Genomic DNA, 23,510 nt, shown 5'->3' with positions numbered 1-23,510 from the left:
CAGTCCTAGAGAAAAACGAATTGTCCCGACGGATATATTATCGAATAGATATTAGAAAAACACCTTGAGGATGGATTCTAAACAACGTTTGCCATGTTTCTATCGATATTATGGAGCTAATTTGGAATATTTTTCGGCGTTGTGGTGACCGCAATTTCCGGGCGATTTCTCAGCCAAACGTGAAGAACAAACGGAGCTGTTTCACCTACAAAAATAATATTTTGGGAAAAAATTAACTTTGGCTATCTACCTGGGAGTCTCGTGAGTGAAGACATCCGAAGTTCATCAAAGGTAAACGATTTAATTCGATTGCTTTTCTGATTTCCGTGACAAGGTTGCCTGCTGCTAGCAAGGCATAATGCTATGCTAGGCTATGATAAACGTACACAAATGCTTGTCTAGCGTTGGCTGTAAAGCATATTTTGAAAATCTGAGATGACAGGGTGATTAACAAAAGGCTAAGCTGTGTCTCAATATATTTCATTTGTGATTTTTAGAATATGACTTTTTTCTAGGGATATTTATGTCCGCTGCATTATGCTAATTCGTTTCAGGCGATGATTACGCTCCCGCATGCGGGTTTGGGAGTCACTAGAGGTTAATTGGGCAGAACGGGCTCAAGGGTGATGACTGGAGCGGTATGAGTGGAATGGTATCAAATACGTCAAACACATGGTTTCCAGGTATTTGATGCCATTCCATTTGCTTCATTCCGGGCATTATTGTGAGCTGTTCTCCCCTCAGCAGCCTCCTGTGATATGAACTGAATATGCTTGTCAACAACAGCCAGTGTTTATTTTATTAGAATTTGTTTTACCTGTAATCTGACGACTGTTACCGTCAATCTAATGTAGTACAAGATGGTGCCGATAGAGAGGGCCGCCTTACTTCTAGTCCTTAGGAAAATGCAGTATTTGTATTTTTTTTAAATGTATTATTTCTTACATTGTTAGCCCTGAAAATATTAAGTGTTATTGCATACAGCCGGGAAGATCTATTGAATATCAGAGCGACGTCAACTTACCAGCACTACAATCAGGAATACAACTTTCCCGAAGCGGATCCTTTGTCCGAACCCCCCAGGGCATTTGAACTGATCCCAGAGGCCGACCCAAAACAAAGTCGCCGCAGAGGCCTTCTGGTCAGACTTCAGAGGCGCGCACACCACCCACTGCTTCTGAGTATATTGCTCTCTAATGTCCAATCTCTAGATAACAAGGTAGACGAAATTAGGGAAAAGGTTGCTTTCCAGAGAGACATCAGGGATTGTAGCATATTTGTTTCACGGAAACATGGCTCTCTCAGGATATGCTGTCGGAGTTGGCACAGCCACCGGGATTCTTTGTGTGTCGCGCCGACAGAAATAAACATCTCTCCGGGAAGAAGAAGGGCGGGGTTGTATGTTTCATGATTAACGATTCATGGTGTAATTGTAATAACATACAGGAAATCAAGTCCTTTTGTTCACCTGACCTAGAATTCCTCACAATCAAATGCTGACCGTATTATCTCCCAAGATAATTATTCGTTGGTTATTGTCACAGCCGTGTATATCCTCAAACCGACGGCCCTCAAGGAAAAAAATCTGTCCACGACTCCATTTTGCTCCTCCCGTCCTATAGGCAGAAACTCAAACAGGATGTACCCAGGATAAGGACTATTCGACGCTGGTCTGACCAATCAGAATCCACGCTTCAAGATTGTTATGATCACGCGGACTGGGACATGTTCCGGGTAGCCTCAAAGAATAATATTGATTTTTACACTGATTTGGTGAGTTTATAAGGAAGTGTATAGGAGATGTTGTACCCACTCTGACTATTAAAACCTAAAATATAAAATTCTCCAGACCTCCAAGGGACGTGTGACAACGACGTGATTTTCTAGGTACAGCAACATAGGACTAGTAAATCCACAATCCAATCCTATCACGCTGTACAGCAAGCAGTTTAGAAGTTACACCAACAGGCCCCGGTTGAAATATATTAATAAAACCGAAAGCTAACTTGAATTAATTGGAAGTGTTGCAGTGTTGGATAGCCGTATCCAGCCAGCTAACATAAATAGAAATTCCTCTCTGAGGTTGTTGAGTAGGCTAAATTAGCTGCATTAGCTACAGTGGGGCAAAAAAGTATTTAGTATTTAGTCAGTATTTAGTCAGCCACCAATTGTGCAAGTTCTCCCACTTAAAAAGTTCTCCCACTATAATTCTCATCATAGGTACACTTCAACTATGACAGACAAAATGAGAAAAAGAAATCCAGAAAATCACATTGTAGGATTTTTAATGAATTTATTTGCAAATTATGGTGGAAAATAAGTAAGTCACCTACAAACAAGCAAGATTTCTGGCTCTCACAGACCTGTAACTTCTTCTTTAAGAGGCTCCTCTGTCCTCCACTCATTACCTGCATGAATGGCACCTGTTTGAACTTGTTATCAGTATAAAAGACACCTGTCCACAACCTCAAACAGTCACACTCCAAACTCCACTATGGCCAACACCAAAGAGCTGTCAAAGGACACCAGAAACAAAATTGTAGACCTGCACCAGGCTGAGAAGACTGAATCTGCAATAGGTAAGCAGCTTGGTTTGAAGAAATCAACTGTGGGAGCAATTATTAGGAAATGGAAGACATACAAGACCACTGATAATCTCCCTCGATCTGGGGCTCCACGCAAGATCTCACCCCGGTGGGGTCAAAATGATCACAAGAACGGTGAGCAAAAATCCCAGAACCACACGGGGGGACCTAGTGAATGACCTGCAGAGAGCTGGGACCAAAGTAACAAAGCCTACCATCAGTAACACACTACGCCGCCAGGGACTCGAATATTGCAGTGCCAGACGTGTCCCCCTGCTTAAGCCAGTACATGTCCAGGCCAGTCTGAAGTTTGCTAGAGAGCATTTGGATGATCTAGAAGAAGATTGGGAGAATGTCATATGGTCAGATGAAACCAAAATATAACTTTTTGGTAAAAACTCAACTTGTCGTGTTTGCAGGACAAAGAATGCTGAGTTGCATCCAAAGAACACCATACCTACTGTGAAGCATGGGGGTGGTAACATCATGCTTTGGGGCTGTTTTTCTGCAAAGGGACCAGGACGACTGATTCGTGTAAAGGAAAGAATGAATGGGGCCATGTATCGTGAGATTTTGAGTGAAAATCTCCTTCCATCAGCAAGGGCATTGAAGATGAAACGTGGCTGGGTCTTTCAGCATGATAATGATCCCAAACACACCGACCGGGCAACGAAGGAGTGGCTTCGTAAGAAGTATTTCAACGTCCTGGAGTGGCCTAGCCAGTCTCCAGATCTCAACCCCATAGAAAATCTTTGGAGGGAGTTGAAAGTCTGTGTTGCCCAGCAACAGCCCCAAAACATCACTGCTCTAGAGGAGATCTGCATGGAGGAATGGGCCAAAATACCAGCAATAGTGTGTGAAAACCTTGTGAAGACTTACAGAAAACGTTTGACCTCTGTCATTGCCAACAAAGGGTATATAACAAAGTATTGAGATAAACTTTTGTTATTGACCAAATACTTATTTTCCACCATAATTTGCAAATAAATTCATAAAAAATGTGATTTTCTGGATTAATTTTTCTCATTTTGTCTGTCATAGTTGAAGTGTACCTATAATGGAAATTACAGGCCTCTCTCATCTTTTTAAGTGGGAGAACTTGCACAATTGGTGGCTGACTAAATACTTTTTTGCCCCACTGTAAGTAAGTGAAAGGTAAACTAAGAAGAAAACTAAATGTAGCTTTCTTGCTCTCTTTCTCACTCTGTCCTGCTTGTACTGTTAAACTATTGTCTTTCTCTCGCTTCGAGTCAACTACTCACCACACTTTATGCACTGCAGTGCTAGCTGTAGCTTATGCTTTCAGAACTAGATTAATTCGCTGATCGTTTCGCTGGATGTACAACACGTCAGTTCATACTGCAATAGCTCTGATAGGTTAGAGGATGTTCTCCGCAAGTCGTCATAACCAATGTTCCCTCTAATTTGTTTTGCACTGAGACAATTTCAGGTATGCTGAGAGCAAACTTGAATGTTGTGAAATTTCGGTGCAACTTCCAGCTTGCATTTAGTGTGAACACTGAGGTTGTAACCACTTTAAGTTACAGTTTTAGCAGTGGCCAAGTATGCAACGGTGGCAATTTTAATTATAATGTAGGCCTACCATCAAAAACAATGGAAGAAATGCATCCCATAACATTTTCACATGGAAATAGATGGCTACAGTAGCATTGGCTACAGTAGCAGCCAATGTTGGGGTTCAATGTGGGCCTACATTTCATGAGACTTTTGTAAAAAAAAACATGCAGTGCAGAACATTTTTGTTAAGACAAAAAAAAGCTATTTTCCATTACCTGCTTTTCAAAGATGTCTAGAAATGTACATGTTTTGTGCTCTTGTAGGAAGCAATCACCTCCCTAATACCAACTACTAAGTATCTATAACTGGGCTAATAACTCACTAACTAGAAAAGGATATGAACAAAATGTCCACGTGGCTACACGCATATTTAGCTTTTATCTTAAAACAAGTGCATCAACTCACGACTGCTCATGCTGTAAACACAATCCAGTTCAAAGTCAATGGCACAGATCCATATATAGTCTATTTGCATACAGGCCTACTGCAGCTTTGATTGGTTATGCCGCACTGGTCTGGATGCGTTCTGCCTCCCACAAAATCTCTTGCATAGTTAATTTTGTTTCAGTATGTTGCATTGAAAGTGGCTAATATTGCGTTGAATCGATCACAATTGCAGAGTAAAGGGAAACGTTGATAGTGTTAACTAATAGGGAAAACTCGAGTAAGTTGAGTGAAGTTCAAACTCGTGCTTCTCTCTGTTGGCTGATATTTTATCTGCGGTACTGTGTAAGTCTGTGGAAGAGGGTGAGAACCATGAGCCTAGGTTTTGTATTGAAGTCAATGTACCCAGAGACAGATGGAAGCTAGCGGTCTTCTGACTACACCATTGTGTTACCCGAGAGGATGCTGTAGACCTTCATTGCAAAACAGTGTGTTTTAATCAGTCATTTGGTGACGTGAATATATTTAGTTCAGTTTTATCTAAAAGGTACAACTTTATTGTTTCAATATATAAAAAAATAAAAATAAATTCACTAAGTAGGATGGTGCTCCCCTTCATCCTCTGAGGAGCCTCCACTGAAACCAACAGACGCCTGGAATTACTATACAAAAATAAGCAGATGGACGGGCAGCGTGTTTTCTGTATGTATCATATCTCTAACACATAAAACTCATTATTGGCATCTATAGTTTGCTTTGAGAAACACACTGAGATAGTGTGATAGTGAATATATAAACACCACATTAGCAGGCAAGATACAGTAGCTAAATTGCATCACATATTGAATGACATCTCTGCTGAACTCAGTTATTTTATCCTGTTTTCTATCTCTTTCTCTCTCTCTGTCTCGCCATGCATCCATCTCTGTCTCTCTCTTTCTCTGTCACTCCCTCTCTACCTTCACCACACTAGTCTTTAATGCAAAGACTAAGAGAGCACAAGGCAACTGCGTCAAACTAAACGACTAAACTCTTTTAATGCCAGCCAGTTTAGAGTTTGGAGCCGACAGAGAAAAGAGAGGATATGAGCGTAGAAGAGTAGAGAGGGGCCGAGGTGAAAGTCTGCTCTTATAGATCTGTGTCAGTCATAGGATGTGAACTTTAACAAGCCTTTGAAAATAACTCTAGAGGACTAATTCAGAGCTGCTGTACGGTTGACAGGAGAGAGAGTGATAGAGAGAGAGGGGGGAGAGAGAAGAGAGGTGGAGAGAGAAGGGTGTGTGATCTATGTTCTTTGGTTGGTTTGATGGAGGAACACTTTTCTTGTGTTTCCTGACAGATCAACATGTCAGTCAGGGAGACGTCTCGTCAAATCACTACAGTCTCGCGCTCTCTTTCCCTCTCTTTCTTTCCATCTCTCTCTCTCTCACTTTCCCTCTCTCTTTCTCCCTGTCTCAATTGTCCTACTGTAAGTATGCACAGATTCACAAGCCCAACCGCACACACATGTACACACACACACTTACATTCAGCACGCTCCACTCCATAGACTCAAGAACTTACAGCTGTCATTTACTCTAACATGAGAAGATATAGAATACACTCAATTAATTTTATTTGCACAATATCTTTGCATACCTTGACGGTGTGCACCCACTGTTGATAAGATCTGGAATTACCTGCAAAACAGAAAAGGCACACACAATGAGAGACGTGAATGTGACTGATCAGACACAGTGATGACATGAATTCAATTGATGATATACATTTTGTGGGACTGTATCAAACGTATAGGACTCTCTTGGGAAAGAGGTCGTCTGACCTCAATCGGACTACTTGGTTAAATAAAGGTTCAATATGAAATGAAAAAGTAAGCCAAAATTATGTTTGAGTAAAATTATTATTTGTAAGATGAATCTTATAGGATGTTAGTGCCACTTACTTCCACAGAAGCCTCCCTCACTGATCTCCTCTTCGAACAGGTCAGTGAAGCCTCGGCCTGCATTCAGCTTGGCCAGCCGGCCGTCAATAAACTGCAACCATAAATTACAACACAAAATTACAGATGGTAGGGAGGGAGGCAGGCATGGCAGGAGGGAAAGGGAGAGAGGGGGAGAGGAGGGAAATAGGGGGAAAAGGAAGGACAGAGGGAGAACAAACGACAGGGAAAAAGACACCCAACTGGGCAAGTGTGTTTAATCCTACCTGTTCCAAAAATGTCTCTAGATTAAATGAGTTTAGGGGTCGGGTGGGTAATGTGGAGCAGGTTTTGGGGATTAGGGCAGCAGACGGCCATGCTGCCTGGTTAGGGTTAGGCCTGGCTGGGAGACTGCATGGTGAGGCCAGGACTGCATCCCCAATGGCACCCTTTTCCCTACATAGTGCTCTACTTTTGGGCCCAGTCAAAAGTAGAGCACTATGTAGGGAATAGGGTGCCATTGGGGATGCAGTCCTGGTGTCTGATGCACTAGGAACTTTAATTTCCTCCCTTTGTCACATGGAGCTTATAAAACGCTTCCCATAAATATGTTCATTATAAGCCCAGACTTTACGTGCGCGTGCACATGCAGGCGCACACACACACACACACACACACACACACACACACACACACACACACACACACACAGTACAAGTCAAAAGTTGACACACCTACTCATTCAAGGGTTTTTCTTTATTTTACTATTTTCTACATTGTAGAATAATAGTGAATACAACAAAACTATGAAATAACACACATGTAATAACCAAAAAAAAGTGTTAAACAAATCAAATTATATTTTATATTTGAGATTCTTCAAAGTAGCCACCCTTTGCCTTGACAGCATTGCACACTCTTGGCATTCTCTCAACCAGCTTCACCTGGAATGCTTTTCCAACAGTCTTGAAGGAGTTCCCACATATGTGACTCACCACCTGGATTCGGTCTTATGTAGAAACATTTGAATTTCTGTTTTCTTTTTCTTATCTTTTTTTACATTGGATACAAGTAGCGACTCAGAGCTACAAAATGGTATATCATACACTGCATTTGAGAAAACAATGGGAAAATAATTAGACAGACGCGTGCTATACGGCAGACCAATCCAAACTCCCCTCGGCATGTCCAGCCCACTCATTATCTCAGCCAATCATGGCTAGCAGGAAGGGTGCTCTATTTTTCTGTGGCTAAACCAACTAGGCTCGTAATTTCACAATTGTATTAGTATTTACAGATGGCATACAAGTTTGATATTAAGGCACATGAAAGTTCACATGTTGGAGAAGGCATTTCTGCACAAAAACGCATGTAGATAAAAAAAAAAATGTACGTTCAAACGGCTGTCCTGTTAAGTCATGACTTGCGACATACGCCTAGTTTCCTGAATTGGGTCACATATGCTGAGCACTTGTTGGTTGCTTTTCCTTCACTCTGCAGTCCAACTCATCCCAAACCATCTAAATTCGGTCGAGGTCGGGAGATTGTGGAGGCCAGGTCATCTGATGCAGCACTCCATCACTCTCCTCCTTGGTCAAATAGCCCTTACACAGTCTGGAATGTGTTTGGTCATTGTCCTGTTGAAAAATAAATGATGGGATGGCGTATCGCTGCAGAATTCTGTGGTAGCCATGCTGGTTAAGTGTGCCTTGAATTCTAAATAAATCACGGACAGTGTCACCAGCAAAGCACCCCCACACCATCACATCTCCTCCACCATGCTTCACGGTGGGAACCACACATGCGGAGATCATCCATTCACCTACTCTGTGTCTCACAAAGACACGACAGATGTAACCAAAAATCTGAAATTTGGACTCATCAGACCAAAGGACAGATTTCCACCGGTCTAATGTCCAATGCTCATGTGTCTTGGCCCAAGCAAGTCTATTATTCTTATTGGTGTCCTTTAGTAGTGGCTTCTTTGAAGCAATTCGACCATGAAGGCTTGATTCACGTAGTCTCCTCTGAACAGTTGATGTTGAGATGTGTCTATTACTTGAACTCTGTGAAGCATTTATTTGGGCTGCAATTTCTGAGGCTGGTAACGCTAATTAACTTATCCTCTGTGGCAGAGGTAAGGCCGGGTCTTTCTTTCCTGTGGCGGTCCTCATGAGAGCCAGTTTCATCATAGCGTCTTAAAGTAATGATGTACTGTTGTTTCTCTTTGCTTATTTGAGCTGTTCTAGCCATAACATGGACTTGGTCTTTTATCAAATATGGCTATCTTCTGTATACCACCCCTACCTTGTCACAACACAACTGATTGGCTCAAATGCATTAAGAAGGAAAGAAATTCCACAAATTAACATTTAACAAGGTACACCTTTTAATTGAATTGAATTCCAGGTGACTATCTCATGAAGCTGGTTGAGAGAATACCAAGAGTATGCAAAGCTCTCATCAAGGCAAAGGCAGGCTACTTTGAATAATCTCAAATATAAAATTATTTTGATTTGTTTAACACTTTTTTGGTTATTACATGATTCCATATGTGTTATTTCATAGTTTAATAGTCCTAAATCAGTAATCCTACTCTGAGATGCTTGATACATATGGCCTCTGGTCAAATAAGGGTTAAATAGATTAAGTAGATTTATTTTAGAGCTATGTCCACCCAGCTAGCTGTATTTCAAAGACTGTATCGATAGCGTTCCATCTATATCTAGGCATGGGTTTGGGCATATTGCTAAGCGGAGCACTAGCTACCTAGCACCAGGCTTTCCTCTCCTGTAGGCCTGACTGAGGGGAACCTCATCATCATAATTTTGCTAATGCGGGATGACACTGCAGGTTTCAACCATCAAAAGAGATTTGTTTAAAAGGAGTAACTGGACGGAAGACAGTATTCATGGCCATGAATATCAATCATGTTAACTGTGTTGAAATTATTGATATTTTCCAATATATATATATTTTAAATAGTTAAAAATATTAAAATAACCTTTAGAAAAACAGACAGACCAAAAAAGGTTTTGTCTGATGAATTGTCCAGCAATCGCCTCCCTCAATGTAATAGTTGGGTTGGGATTTTATAAATAAATAAACTACAAAACATTCATTATTATCTATATGATTATCATAAAGTGTCAGTCATTCTATAGCCGTGAGGTGAATAATGTTGGGAGTCATCTGGCGTCCTGTACTGCTGCATGTACACAGTAAAAACAAGGCGGACAGGCCATCTGTGGGCCAGACATTGGAATCCTCACTGCAGTGTTCTAGATGACTGTGGGAGGGGTTCCAGATCTCTGGAAGATGTTCCAGAACATGGGGGTTAACTGCCTGTAGGACCCTACAAAGCATGTCTGACATCCACACTCAACATCCCATAAACATCACATTCATACACAGTTTATATGTTGAGAAGAGGAAACCTAAAGCTCTCTATCTTTTCCACTTTGATTCTCCGCAAAATGGAGTCCTACTTTGAGAATGATCTGATTGACTTGTGATTGGTATTATGTGGAGAGACAGAGGGGTATTATGTACATTATGAGGCTGCTCTCTCTGTCTATAGGAAGGGGAAGCTTCACTGAGCCAGTCTCCACTGAACCACTGCATCTACCAAGCAGTGTCCTGAACCAATCCACTATAGAAGGAGTGTGTGTGTGTGTGTGTGTGTGTGTGTGTGTGTGTGTGTGTGTGTGTGTGTGTGTGTGTGTGTGTTTTCAGCCAATGTGTGTGTAGGGGCCAGAAGGGTTGATAAAAAAGCAGGTTATCATTGACAGCCTTTCCCTCGCATTCTCTTGGTAGCTCTCCTCCTTTTGTTCTGTACTGAATAGACCGTGATGGAGATGGAGATGGGGCTGGGGATGGTTGGGAAAGACTGGTTTGTCAGCAGATGTGTGTGTGTGTGTGTGTGTGTCTCAGTGAGTGGATGTGGGTCATGGCCAGATCAGAGTCGGCGGACCACTAGCCTCTCTCACTTTAACAGGGAGCAGAAGAGATAAACGCTCTCCTTCGCCACGCTAGAGAGGAGGAGAGAGATAACCACCGCATCCTAACACTCCCTCTCCCTACGCTACTACACAGACAGGAGCAAAGAGGGGGAAGTGAGGGGGAGATAGACAGAGAGAGAGAGAGAGAGAGAGAGAGAGAGCGCGCAAAAAATAGCTGATTAAGAAGCTCTCTGCTCCCTCTTAGGGTTAAATAAACAACTTATCAAGGCTGGAGAGGAACAGTCTAACTGTGGTGGGGTGCAAAGGAATGCTTTAAAGACTGTGCAGGCTTTGAAAGTTACTCTATTAATAGTTTACGTTTCCTAATTAAGGGAAGGAAGTTATCCTAGGTGCATTTTTGTCTGTGGGTGTTGGTTTGATTGGTTTAAAGGAGAGAGGATTGAAAGAGCTTTCAGCTTAATCAAAGGCTTAAATACAGTGGTTTGTCCTTTAAAAGTTGCAGAGGACTGCGGCGCAGCTTGCATGTTGCCGCAGAATTCAATGGCATGTTATTTAAGTGTGAACCACTGGTACAGTTAATGCTAGTTAGTGCCCTAATTCTAGTCTAACCGATACCCAAATATGGATTCAGTGAAATTAAAAATCTCATTGATTTCTAAAGACCAGTCCCCATGCTTGTCTCAGAGCAGCGCAAAACGGTGCTAAAATAGTTGTAGGCTATTGCTTCAAATCCTATTGCTTCTAACTTCACCATGCTTTTTAAATAAATAAGACCTACATCACTTTTAACAGCACATTACTAAACAATAGTGAGACTCATGTCGCCTACGGTAGGCCTACAGTATATCGAAAAATATGACGTGACTCTCTGCCAATAATTACTTTTCGAGGATTGGAGGATATTTTTGTAATTCAGTGATATTTATTCCCATAGTAATTCGTTATGGATCCATAACTAAATAAACATCGACATTTTGAAAGAGTATTTTTATCATTATTTTATTAACGAAAGCATAAAGATGCCATTATTAGTTACACTGTTTTAGTTTGAACGTGCAGACTGGCACTAAGAAAAGCGGGAATATTTCCCTAGTCAGCGCCATTATTAGTGCAATGCCCCCTTCTGTGCTACCCAGTGTGGCGGGGTGGGGGTCCACCACCCCTCCTCCTTCTTTCCCTTCCCCATGGTCTAGGTCAGTCTTTTGTGCATGGCTGTGCGGCCCATCCCGTGCCCCCTGCCCTCGTGCCTTAAACCTCACACTTTCAGTGGATACAGTTGGAGAACTGCAAGGCAATCCCATTGTGCGCCACTCGGAAGCCATGACCAATATATATTGTCCTGCTAATAACAGGGTTAATAATATATCTGTGAGAATATCCAAAGGACTTTTATATAATTCTAAATTAATAATAATAATAATTTTGTTTAAAAAATAACATTTTGGAGATGATTGAGTTTTCAAATAACGTAAAATGAGCGAGAAAAAGGCCATTCTTGAACATGGGGTGAGATATTGTTAATAATTTGTAAATAAAGCTAGTTTGTTATTTAGAATGATTTATTTATGTTTTTAGAGGGATAGAAACCAAAAACCTACAGTCATCTCATGGGTCTGTCTCCCAGTTGAGGCTAGCACGGGAATTGAACCAGCATCTGTAGCAACACAGCTTGCACTGCAATGCAGTGTTTTAGACCGTGGTGCCACTTAGGCACTGGACAACGTGACTGGTCGGGAGTGGGCTACAGTAAAATAATCCAAACAAAAGAAAACAATAAAAACCTTAGTGTAACAACAGTTTAAGTAAGTAATACTGAAGACGTGCACAATTATCACTTTCTATTTAGGTTAATTTCGCCCATTCATTGTCATTTAGAGACACAGTAGCGCCTTGGGACCCAAAAGCATAATCAGTGCTCTAACTCCGCCTTGCGCTGGTTTGGAGCAATGAAGTGGTGATGAAGGGTAACGTACTAAACCACAACCCGCAGCATAATCACACAACTTTTAGTGAGCAACCACTGTAGCTCCTATTGTTTTTCAGTTATTAGGTAGGAATTTTCTCATGGTTCTGGAATGGTGGGCCTCACACATGCATGAATGCACCCAGGCACACACATCGCAGTGTTACCTGTTTGAAGAGCTGCAGGTTGACCGCCATCTCCAAGAAGTTTCTCATGGTGCTGGAGCGGTGAGCCACAAAGCTCTCCTCGCAGAACGTGACTGGTTCCCCCTGACCAGAAACAGGAAGAGGAGGAGACAGGAAGATTAGAACCACATATTTAGAACCAGATAACATTTACAGATATTTACACTTTGTATTCTGTGGTGGAATACTTTTAAAATGCAGGGATGTAAAGTACTTAAGTAAAAATACTTTAAAAGTATTAAAGTAGTTTTTGGGGGTATCTGTGCTTTACTTTTGATATTTTTTACAACTTTTACTTCACTTACATTCCAAAAGACAAGTATGTACATTTTACTCCATACATTTTCCCTGACCCCCAAAAGTACTCTTCACATTTTGAACGCCCAGCAGGACATGAAAATGGTCTAATTCACACACTAATCAAGAGAACATCCCTGGTCATCCATACTGCCTCTGATCCTCCTGACTCACAAATGAAGCATGTGCTTAGTAAATGATGTCTGAGTGTTGGAGTGTGCCTCTGGCAATCAGTGAATAAAAAAAAAATGGTGCTGTTTGTTTTGCTTAATTTAAGAAATTTGAAATTATTTATACTTTTGATACTTAAGTATAATTTAGAAACTACATTGACTTCTGATACTTAAGTATATTTAAAACCAAATACTTTTAGACTAACTCAAGTAGAATTTTACTGGCCGTTTTTCACTTTTACTTTAGTCATTTTCTATTAAGGTATCTTTACGTTTACTCAGGTATGACAATTGGGTACTTTTTCCATCACTGTTAAAATGTCACATTACTGATCTGATAAAGGATCAGAGAAATTAAGAAGTTGACAATACATTTCTACTGTATACTACTTACATATTTTCTGCCACCCAAAACTTAGTAACTTCAGTAACTAGGTAATTCAGTCTCTCCTGTTACACTCTCTTGCATCATAATTAGCTGAGAGCTACAGACATTAGATGACAACATGACTACCCAGCCAATCAAAAGGAGCCTGCAGTGGTTCTACATGCATGTTTCCGTATAATTAGCCTAATTTGCAAATGTATATTTTTCTACAGTTACTTTTTAAGTATTGTGGAGAACCAGGCTAGTGTTTGAGGCTATGAACACACTAGGACATGTTCACTACAGTGTAGGTCTGGCCTCATTTTAGTGCTGGTTGGTTAATGCTATATATTACATCAAGATTAGTTTATAGTTCTGCAATTAGCAACTTTACTTCAGACATGGAATAGTTATTCTGAAAGAATAGGAACAGAAGAATGTCTTTCTTTGCAGATGGACTAATGAAGAACAAATCTATTCTAACAAGGCAACAGTGAACATGACGTCCCCCACGAATCAGTTATTGTGTGTGTGACCAAAGATTATCCATTTGATTATCCATTATATTGACCAGATACTTAAGTGGCCGCTCTAACAATGAAAATAAATGTCTTCAGAAATGTAAGGCAGTTAGCCTGATTACCAGTTTAGGGCTTGACAGTCATGTAAATTTGACAGTGGCACACCGGCCAATACCATGTGAGAACTACTGGCCCGAAGGACTATATTACTGGCCCCACCCAATATCCCAGTAGAGCAAGTTATGCATGCATAATTTCAGTTGTGATTTCATGTTTCATTTGCATTCTGGGCAGGTACCTTATATTATAGCCAATCGTAAAATCTGATATCTACACTGATTGTTTGGAAAACCAAAATGAAGCTACACCCCCCCAATGATGACATACTGTATAGTCTATATTAAACCGTTTCAAATGTAATATTCCCCTCCAGAAATGAGCCAATAACAAATTGATGAAAAGCAATATATTTAGGGGCTGTACATGGTACATATTATCAGGCAGGTGTGCTATTTTAGCAATAAGCATCATCAACTGTCTCATGCAGCACATGTGGCTACATGGCTGAAGCATGGGGTTGCTCCTCCGCATTGTTTACCCCAATGGGCTAATCATTAGCTAGATTACGAAGGGCACAGTTAAGTTTAATGAGGCCACATTGTTCACAAAAACTGCCTCCAAAAAAAGTACATGAATTCATACAGCCAAATAATAATTCATAACAGATCAATAAGTTATTTCCAATACATACTTTTCATAGTAATACAACATTTTCCTCATAATAGTAGAAACAAGTGTCATTAATCCCCCACGGATTGGTTCACATTAATGGACTATTCCTCCCTGACAGAGTTCCGGTGCATCGTTTCACACGATACGATTGGAATCGTCGCTTTCATTAAAACTACGCTGCAGCAGTGAGGCGCTTCCAGAAGGGGGGGGCAGAGAAAAGGAAAAAATTAACGATTTAATGTTAACAGAAACATTTCCTAAGTGAACGCATTCCTTTAGTAAAAAGACAGGTGCTGCTGATAACCCTGCCATTGTCGTCGAGGCAGAGGACGTGTATGTGTAGCCCAGTGGCGGTCGGTGCCGTTTAAGATTACGGAGGAACTTTCATTTGATTTCTATGAGCATGGCCTTGTTTCTATTACAGCATATTGGATGCCTGTCTGTCAGTCATATTCCATTCACCCAGCTCAACATAACATAGATAGGTTTAAGCTACTACATGATACTAAAAATGGCCCAATACCCATCATGAGGTTGCTACAATCTGGCCTACAAATGAAAGTTGATAACGTAGGTGCACAGCTCGAGAGACAAATGGTAGTAATCAAGGTGACAGACAGTGACACATTCAATACAGCCTTGCACACCCTTGCCTGCATCTAGCTGTTCTCGGGTGTCATCATTAGTCCACACAGTTGCAAAACGTTACGTTTTGATACTAAAATGAGAGTTTGTGGAGCAGGCACAGTGCACGCTACAATAAGTGTTCGGCGGCGCTGATAGACAGGCTTAATCCATGAGACACATTTGACAGAAGAACATGAAAGTAACAAAAATTCTAGTATACCGAAACATTTTTTTCCAGGTTCTAGTATTGAAAAGTACTCAAGTTTTGGTATACCGTGCAAGACACACAGACACACTGGCTCTTCTGTGAAAGCATATGGGCTCCAAATACACATGCTTCAGTCAAACGGGGTGCTCAGAATGTGTGTGAGTGCCTGCGTATGCGTATTTGTGTGTGTGTGTGTGTGTGTGTGTATGAAAGTATGCGAGCATGGATGCCAATTTGTGTGTGTGTGTGTGTGTGTGTGTGGAATCATAGACTTTTATCTAGATCCTATGGGGACTAGGGAAATGGTATGTTGTGTGGACGTCACGGTACACACACAAGCTCTTTGCTCGCTCTGCTTTAAATGTTTGTGTCTGAAGGGAGTCAGGCAGTGTGTTCATGCCACTGTCTGTATACACAGACCGACAACACAGAGGCATCAATTATGGATCCCCTCTCTGGGACTCTACACAGCCCAATTACCCTTAAAGCCTATGAACAAAAGCCCTGCTATTTGACAAACAGTACATGGCTTGTTTTGCTCTCAACTGGAGTAACTTAGAATTGAGAGGCAGAGCGAGAGAGAAATGTTCTGGGATTTAGACTAGAGAGGGAAAGGAAGATAGTGAGAAGTGGCTAAAATATATCTTCAAAGAGAATGTCCTGACTCCTCCTGTAAAGGTACTGATATGTCAGTGTTTCAGACCACCTTCAGTCAACTCAAAAACACACCTTCAACCTTCACTCACTGTTCAAAAACACATTTTCCTTTCACAAACTGAAAACAAACTTCTGAGGGTAGGGGTTAGGGGTATTAGGTCGAAGCGAGTTATTACAGGTTTGTACCTGAGGGTTGCAGTTAGGAGAAGCTTCTTATAGCTTTGTATCGGAGGGTACGGGTTTAGGGGTAGGTTCTTACAGGTTTGTATCGGAGGGTAAGGGTTTAGGGGTAGGTTCTTACAGGTTTGTATCGGAGGGTAAGGGTTTAGGGGTAGGTTCTTACAGGTTTGTATTGGAGGGTAAGGGTTTAGGGGTAGGTTCTTACAGGTTTGTATCGGAGGGTAAGGGTTTAGGGGTAGGTTCTTACAGGTTTGTATTGGAGGGTAAGGGTTTAGGGGTAGGTTCTTACAGGTTTGTATCGGAGGGTAAGGGTTTAGGGGTAGGTTCTTACAGGTTTGTATCGGAGGGTAAGGGTTTAGGGGTAGGTTCTTACAGGTTTGTATCGGAGGGTAAGGGTTTAGGGGTAGGTTCTTACAGGTTTGTATTGGAGGGTAAGGGTTTAGGGGTAGGTTCTTACAGGTTTGTATCGGAGGGTAAGGGTTTAGGGGTAGGTTCTTACAGGTTTGTATCGGAGGGTAAGGGTTTAGGGGTAGGTTCTTACAGGTTTGTATTGGAGGGTAAGGGTTTAGGGGTAGGTTCTTACAGGTTTGTATCGGAGGGCATCTCGGTAGGATCCAAACAGAGCAGCCTGAGCCCGGAGGAAGGCCCTTGCTACTCCGCTTCCTGTTGATGTCGACTGCTTCTTTAGCTTACTCTTCAGAGAGTGGACCTGAGAGAGAGAGAAAAACACAGAGAGAACCAGAGACAGAGAGAGCAAGCAAGAGAGAGAGAGAGGAAGGGGATGGAGAGAGGGTGGAGGGAGGGGACAGAGGGAGGGCGAAGAGAGACAGATCGAGAAAGGAGAAGAGAGAACGAGGGTGGAGAGAGATAGAGAAAGAGAGGGAGGGGAGTGAGAGAGGATGGAGAGGGAGAGAGAGGGAATGAATGAGAGAAAGAGAGGGGAAAGTTAAATTAACACCTGTGAAATTGGTAGCTGGAACGGGAGAGCCATTCTGGGTGTGAAGTGTCACATTTACAGGTCATTCCCGAAAAAGAAATAAAAAAAATGGTATCTGTTGTGCTGCAGAGAGCACCTGCAGAGAGCACCTGCTGCTCTGTTAATTGAGCAGAGGATGGGGGAGATGGAGAGGAAGGGGAAGGGAGTAAAGAATTGGACTGTGAAAGAAAATCCAGTTGTCTCGTTCTCTCTCCCACTCTACTTCTTTTCCTCTTAATGCCACTCCTTGTACTGTCCTGTAAATCCCGCCCTCCCTCCCTCCCACAGGAGAGCAGCAGCGTGCAGATGCTTATTTATGGGTGACCCATGCGGTCCATCGGAACGTCTAAGGAAGGTGTCAAGAGCCTCTTCACCTGCTCTGAAGTCTGTCTGTCTGTCTGTCTGTCTGTCTGAAAGAGGATTGTATCTCCCTGTCTGTCTTGTATCTAATCACAAAATATACACTGTTCCTTGGTTGTATACAATATACACAGTGTATAAAACATTAGGAACACCTGCTCCTTCCATGACAGACTGAACAGGTGAATCCAGGTGAAAGCTATGATCCCTTACTGATGTCACTTGCTTAATCCACTTCAGTGTAGATGATCGGGAGGAGACAGGATAAAGAATGTTTTTTTAAGCCTTGAGACATGGATTGTGTTTGTGTGCCATTTAGAGGGTGAATGAGCAAGACAAAATGCTTAAGTGCCAGGCACACTGGTTTGAGTGTCAAGAACTGAAACTCTGCTGGGTTTTTCACCCTCAACAGTTTCCTGTGTAGCCAACTTGACAACTCTGGGAAGCATTGGAGTCAACATGGGCCAGCATCCCTGTGGAACGCTTTCGACACCTAGAGTCCACAGCTCCGACAAATTGAGACTGTTCGGAGCGCAAAAGGGGGTGCAACTCAATATTAGGAAGACGTTCCTAATGTTCTGTACACTCGGTGTACAATGCCCACCACGTTGTTGTTAAAATTTTTGTGAAATGTTTAACAGTCTAAGAACTGTACCTATTGATTACCATGTGAATACATAGGCCTACATCACGTAATGTAAAGCAAGAAAATGTTTCCACAATTCCGTTTTAACACCCTCAAGAGACCAGACCAAAACAATCAAGGAGCACCTACAGTAAAAGTACTGTTTGTCATATTAGGAGAAACGCTGACTGCTGTTTGAGTTCGCCGTTAGAAACTAGAGGGAGTAGAAGCAGTGTGTTAACAAAGTCTCACTAAACCCCTGGGGTTTAGTCTGACGCTCTCTCTCCACCGTGTCCCCGTTCCCGCGCTGCCTGCTACCATCCACCACGAAAACTCCCTCCCCTCCAAAGCATCAAACAGCAGTTTATCACTGCTAAATTAACAACTGTCATCTCCACACTCACTCATTTTTGCTAAATACTTTTATGTTTATGTAAAGTTGTTTCTGAAATTAATATTTCATGTTTGTGTGCGTTTGCAGATTTTTTTCTTTCTCTCCCACTGCAAAATCTTTAAAAGGTCTTTTTTTTTTTTTTTTTAGCTTGAGAATCAAAGACAACAGAATGTCAGTCAGTCTACTGCTGATACCCTGAAGACTGCCAGACAGGCGGGGAGAAGTAAATTCTGCTGCTCGCGGAGTTCTGAAGATCAGCGTTTAGAGGAGAACGATTACAAATACTTTTTAATGAAAGGGAGGGACACAAAGAGATGTTCTGTTTTCGGGAATATAATTCGAATGAGATTGTTTTAGTGACAAGTTAGAATTTTGAAAATGTGTCTTGATTTGTTTTGAGAAGGGAAATTCCGTTCGTCCGGTGACGAGTTTGACAATTTTTTTAGAAATCAATTGTGTTCAAAAATCGAATCATCTCCGAAAGGCGACAATCACAACATGCACTCATAAAAACAAAACCCACACATCCCATAAAACAATCCAACAAATGTACAGAAAAATATCTAAAATAATAAACTTGTGATTAATAATACGTGTGTGTTTGACAGACGAGGCTAGTTGGTGCAGTGGCATCTCATCAGGCATGCTGCAGCAGTAATGGTCTCTGTCAGACTAATTAGCTTTTATAGTGTGAGCGTGGCTAACAAGACGTGAGCAGGCGTCACAGAGAGACCCTGCTCTACAGGTGATAACCCTATTTGGCAATGACATTTTTTACTGTAAAGCCACACTGACGGCCAGCAGATCAAAGGGACTGACTCCCCCAATGGGTCCAATTAACTATAGCATTGCAGAGAGAGAGGGAGAGAGAGAGAGAGGGAAGGAAGGGGAGAGAGCGCAAGTGAGAGAGAGAGAGCGAGAGAGAAAGAAAGAAGGAAAGAAGGCGAGCGAGGGGGGGGGGGCTAAGGAAAGGAAGGCGCAAAGAAAGAAAAAAAAAGTGTTGAGTTATGATAGTCATAATCTATGCAGAGAGGCCTTTCCCGTATAGGTCTTTTCCCCAAAGCTGTGATCTTTTCAATTTACATCAAGGGAGGATGGCTGTGGATGAAAGGCGTGCGTCTGAGGAGCGGCAGGCCGGCAGCCACACAGGGTAGACACGGGGGCTCATTAAGCCACGGCCCAGCCTCCCCATAACAAGGACTGAAGTGGCTGGTGTAAAGAGCAGGGGGTCACAGGTCAGACCGGGAACAGATCTCCATTTAACTCAGCAGCTGGAGATGATAATTAGCAGGTGCAGTGGTGATATCGGTCTCTCTGTAAAGGATAAGACTAGCAACTGTCATTGGATCATCGCATCTCTGCTGTGGGCTGGGGTGGTTCACACATACACACAACACACGTGGGCGCACACACATACGTCATGTAACACCATTCTGAAGTTTTATCTGATTGAACTGTAGGTCCTCTCCCAGTGTGTGTACATGTATTGACAAATATACACCGACAAAAATATGTTTTAAAGGAGAAAAAAAAATGCAGAGCACTCAAAATTGAATCACTTCAGAATATCCTAGAAATAACTTTAAAATAATATTACATGTGTTCAAGGACAGCAAAAACAATTCTAACAAACATGAAGTGTCCAAAGCAGTAAAAGTGCCACATCTTTCAGCTCTGGTGCATTACATATAGAAACAGAAAAGAGAAAAGTTTCATCATCATAACGAGACGCGGAGGATCTAGTACAGCCGTCAAGGATAACGAGGCTTGGCTGGTACTGTAGCGTCCTCTAAACACATGGGAACCAACATCAACTAACGTTGTCTCACAGCACACAGTCACACCACGTTACTGTACAGGCACCAACTGTCTGACGACTTTTACTCTGGCAAAAGGCACAGCACAGCTAATTGTTACTGAGCATTTCACTACTATTTATCTACAACTAGACAGCAGTGGAACCATACACGGTTCGTCTCCCTAGCTAAAACCCAGCAGCATTTTGTAGAGAAAGGAAAAGCAAAGGTAAGTGTTTGCCTAAATATAAAATGGGGCATTTATCAGTGATTGGAGCAGTGGAAAAATGTGCTTAAACCCAGCAGCAATTTGACATAGAAAATAATCTATATCCTAATTATATAGAATGTGTTTAAAATGGAAAAATGTATAAAAAAAATACTTGTAATAATGACAATGACAATTAAGGCTCTACCAGAGCATATAAAACTCCCAAATTTCAACCCTGACACTGCTGCTGTGGTAGAAAGTTTGGGTTTTCTCTTCGAACCAAAAAAATAATGTTTTGTTAAGATTCTGTCCAGGGAAAGAAGGCCGTGGGGATGCAATTAAAGAACTACAAAGAAGTAAAAAAAAATAGTTATGAAAATCTCCCGCTTTCTTTTGATGTGCTGCTGCCTGAATGTTACACATACCCTCATGCACAAAGACGTGTGTGCGCATGCACACACACACACACACACACACACACGCAACACTCCACCCACATTTAAAAAATAATAATAAAAAAGAATATCTGACACATAAAACTCAATATAAAACTATTCTTACCCTTAGAGTCCTTCATTCTTTTAACTACAATGTCTAGTATAAAAACCAATTCCTCATAACAATGTTATTCACTGACAAACAGACTCAATTGCTTGTATATTTATATCCAAAATCATTTTCATTAACGGTCTTCTCTAGTTGCAAAGCAAAACTATGACTTCCAAGTCCATCAGGCTCAACCTCTAATATAAGATGAGAGGACAGAGAAGGCAGGTGAAGTAGATTTTAATATCTTGCGCCGTCTTTCCTGCTGGTGAGATGTGTAGCTAGATGTCCCACAGGAAAAACAAACAAAGACACTGTTACCTACAGCCCATATGAGCAGGACTATAGATCCATCATCATTTTATTACCCGCAGTGAAATAAGCACATCAAACAGATGATGATGATGTGTGTGTGTCTGTGTGTGTGTTCATTTTAACTAATAGGGATATCTAATGGCAGATGCTACTCCCTGAAGTGGGGTTACTTTGTCAGGCTGACCCTGTATAGCAGGCTCTGGGATGAGCTGGGAGTTTTGCATACATAATTAAACATATCTAAATGTCATCTTTACTTCAAACACTAACTGGTCTCTGGTGCTCCCTGGGTTGACTTCAAATACAGAATGGACCAGAGCATCAACACACACACAGAGAGACACAGAGAAAGAGACAGAGAGAAAGAGACACAGAGACAGAGAGAGAGGGACTCAGAGAGAGCGATTCAGAGAGAGAGAGACTCAGAGAGAGAAACTCAGAGAGAGAGAGAGACTCAGAGAGAGAGAGAGAGAGAGAGAGACTCAGAGAGAGAGAGAGAGACTCAGAGAGAGAGAGAGAGAGAGAGAGAGAGAGAGAGAGAGAGAGAGATAGACTGAGGAGACAGAGAGAGCAGAGTAAAAATTCCCCAAACTCCAAAACTCTGTTTGATGGACAACATTGGGAATTGTAGTTTGAAGCAGAAACAGTGTACATTGAGTTAAATTAAGTCAGGGCAATATAACAAGACACAGTTGTCAGTCACCCCCCCCCCCCCCCCCCCCCCCCCAAAAAAAAACATGATATGAATCGTCATCAGATAATAATCAAAACAGTTACCTGAAGTTAACCTTCATTTAACTCATTATGCTTCATTAATAAGAAGTGAGCAATCCTAGCGGAAGCAGCACGGTTCAGTACTGATCTTAATGTACAAGCCAATCTCTGAGGTAGGTAGCTTATAGTTTGGGAAATCCTGGAGCTGCTTCACAGTGGAAATGAGTTGAGGTGAAACACACACACCTGGCCCTACTCTGTATGCAGTGTACAGCTGTGGCTAACGCGTATTGTGGACGAAGCAGAAACGTGTAAGTAGAGAAATCTTTCTCCTAATTTAAATGTCAGCTTGGCGTTTTGAGTGATTATTGTTCACCATCGACAGGACTCAGAGTGACTTTTAGTGAGACAGGAGTGTACCTTCCTCTGCGTGTGTGTGGGTGTGCGTGTGTGTGTGTAGCTGCGTTGGCTGCTGATTATGTTGTTTTCTGTGAACTGAAGCAGAAGCTGAACTCCCAATTAAAGCTGTTGTGTTTGATTACCTGTGCCAGGTTATCTCTGGAGACACACACACACACACACACACACACACCTCTCTCCCTCTGCCATATCTGTTAACTTCCCACCAGAGTCTTAAAATACAACAAGTAGGTGTGCACTAGGTACATTTCCCTCATTGATTGGAAACACAGATGATCAAATATAGGAAGGGTAGAAATGTAAGGAACTGTGTCAAAAAAAGCCAGTGGCGACAGAGAACAGAGGGAATTACACATTGCGATTTGAAAGAGGTTCTCGTACATCTTACTTTGAATGTGTAAAACACACAAAAGGAAGAATACATTATTTTTTTTAAACAAATACTCCAGTCATAGGTTTTGATATTAAGTCTACGGGATCAAATAAAAATGGGATTCAGTCGTACATTGTTTGTTTTCAGAATTAATGGTCTGCCTAATTTGCTATTCTTGGATACTTTTAATGACTAGCGTGGCAAATAACCACACTACACCCCAGCCCAATTATAACTGTATCACTGTGTGGGAGAAGTCTGCAAAACAATTCAAAAAACACAAAGAATGAAAGAAACAAAGAATAAAAGCACCTTGATCTTTAGAACAACAGCGGTGGTTCATATTGCACATTCCTTGTTCTATACACTTGTCAACACGTTGATTTTAATAAAACACACATCGACCTCAGAGACCTATATTAGTAGCATCTGTAGAAAAGCGG

At 41.7% G+C, this 23,510-nt stretch overlaps 1 protein-coding gene across 9 annotated transcripts in view; it reads right to left on the bottom strand.

Annotated features, from left to right (window-relative positions):
- LOC110521838 (DENN domain-containing protein 1B) overlaps nucleotides 1–23,510 on the bottom strand; it is a 180,282-nt gene that overhangs the window by 23,169 nt on the left and 133,603 nt on the right. For 8 of the 9 annotated variants that reach the window (XM_036969293.1, XM_036969294.1, XM_036969296.1 and 5 more), the window contains 4 exons: nucleotides 16,921–17,046; nucleotides 12,558–12,659; nucleotides 6,490–6,580; nucleotides 6,186–6,226 (listed from right to left, as the gene is read on the bottom strand). In XM_036969293.1, coding sequence (XP_036825188.1) covers nucleotides 6,186–6,226; nucleotides 6,490–6,580; nucleotides 12,558–12,659; nucleotides 16,921–17,046 — 360 coding nt within the window. The remainder of the gene's footprint in view (nucleotides 1–6,185; nucleotides 6,227–6,489; nucleotides 6,581–12,557; nucleotides 12,660–16,920; nucleotides 17,047–23,510) is intronic. The other variant, XM_036969298.1, reaches the window with a different exon arrangement.

The sequence above is a fragment of the Oncorhynchus mykiss genome, chromosome 30, assembly GCF_013265735.2.
Source record: "Oncorhynchus mykiss isolate Arlee chromosome 30, USDA_OmykA_1.1, whole genome shotgun sequence".
Classification (NCBI taxonomy): domain Eukaryota; kingdom Metazoa; phylum Chordata; class Actinopteri; order Salmoniformes; family Salmonidae; genus Oncorhynchus; species Oncorhynchus mykiss.
Note: the sequence above shows the minus strand (reverse complement) of the source record. Positions and strands in the feature narration are given on the sequence as shown.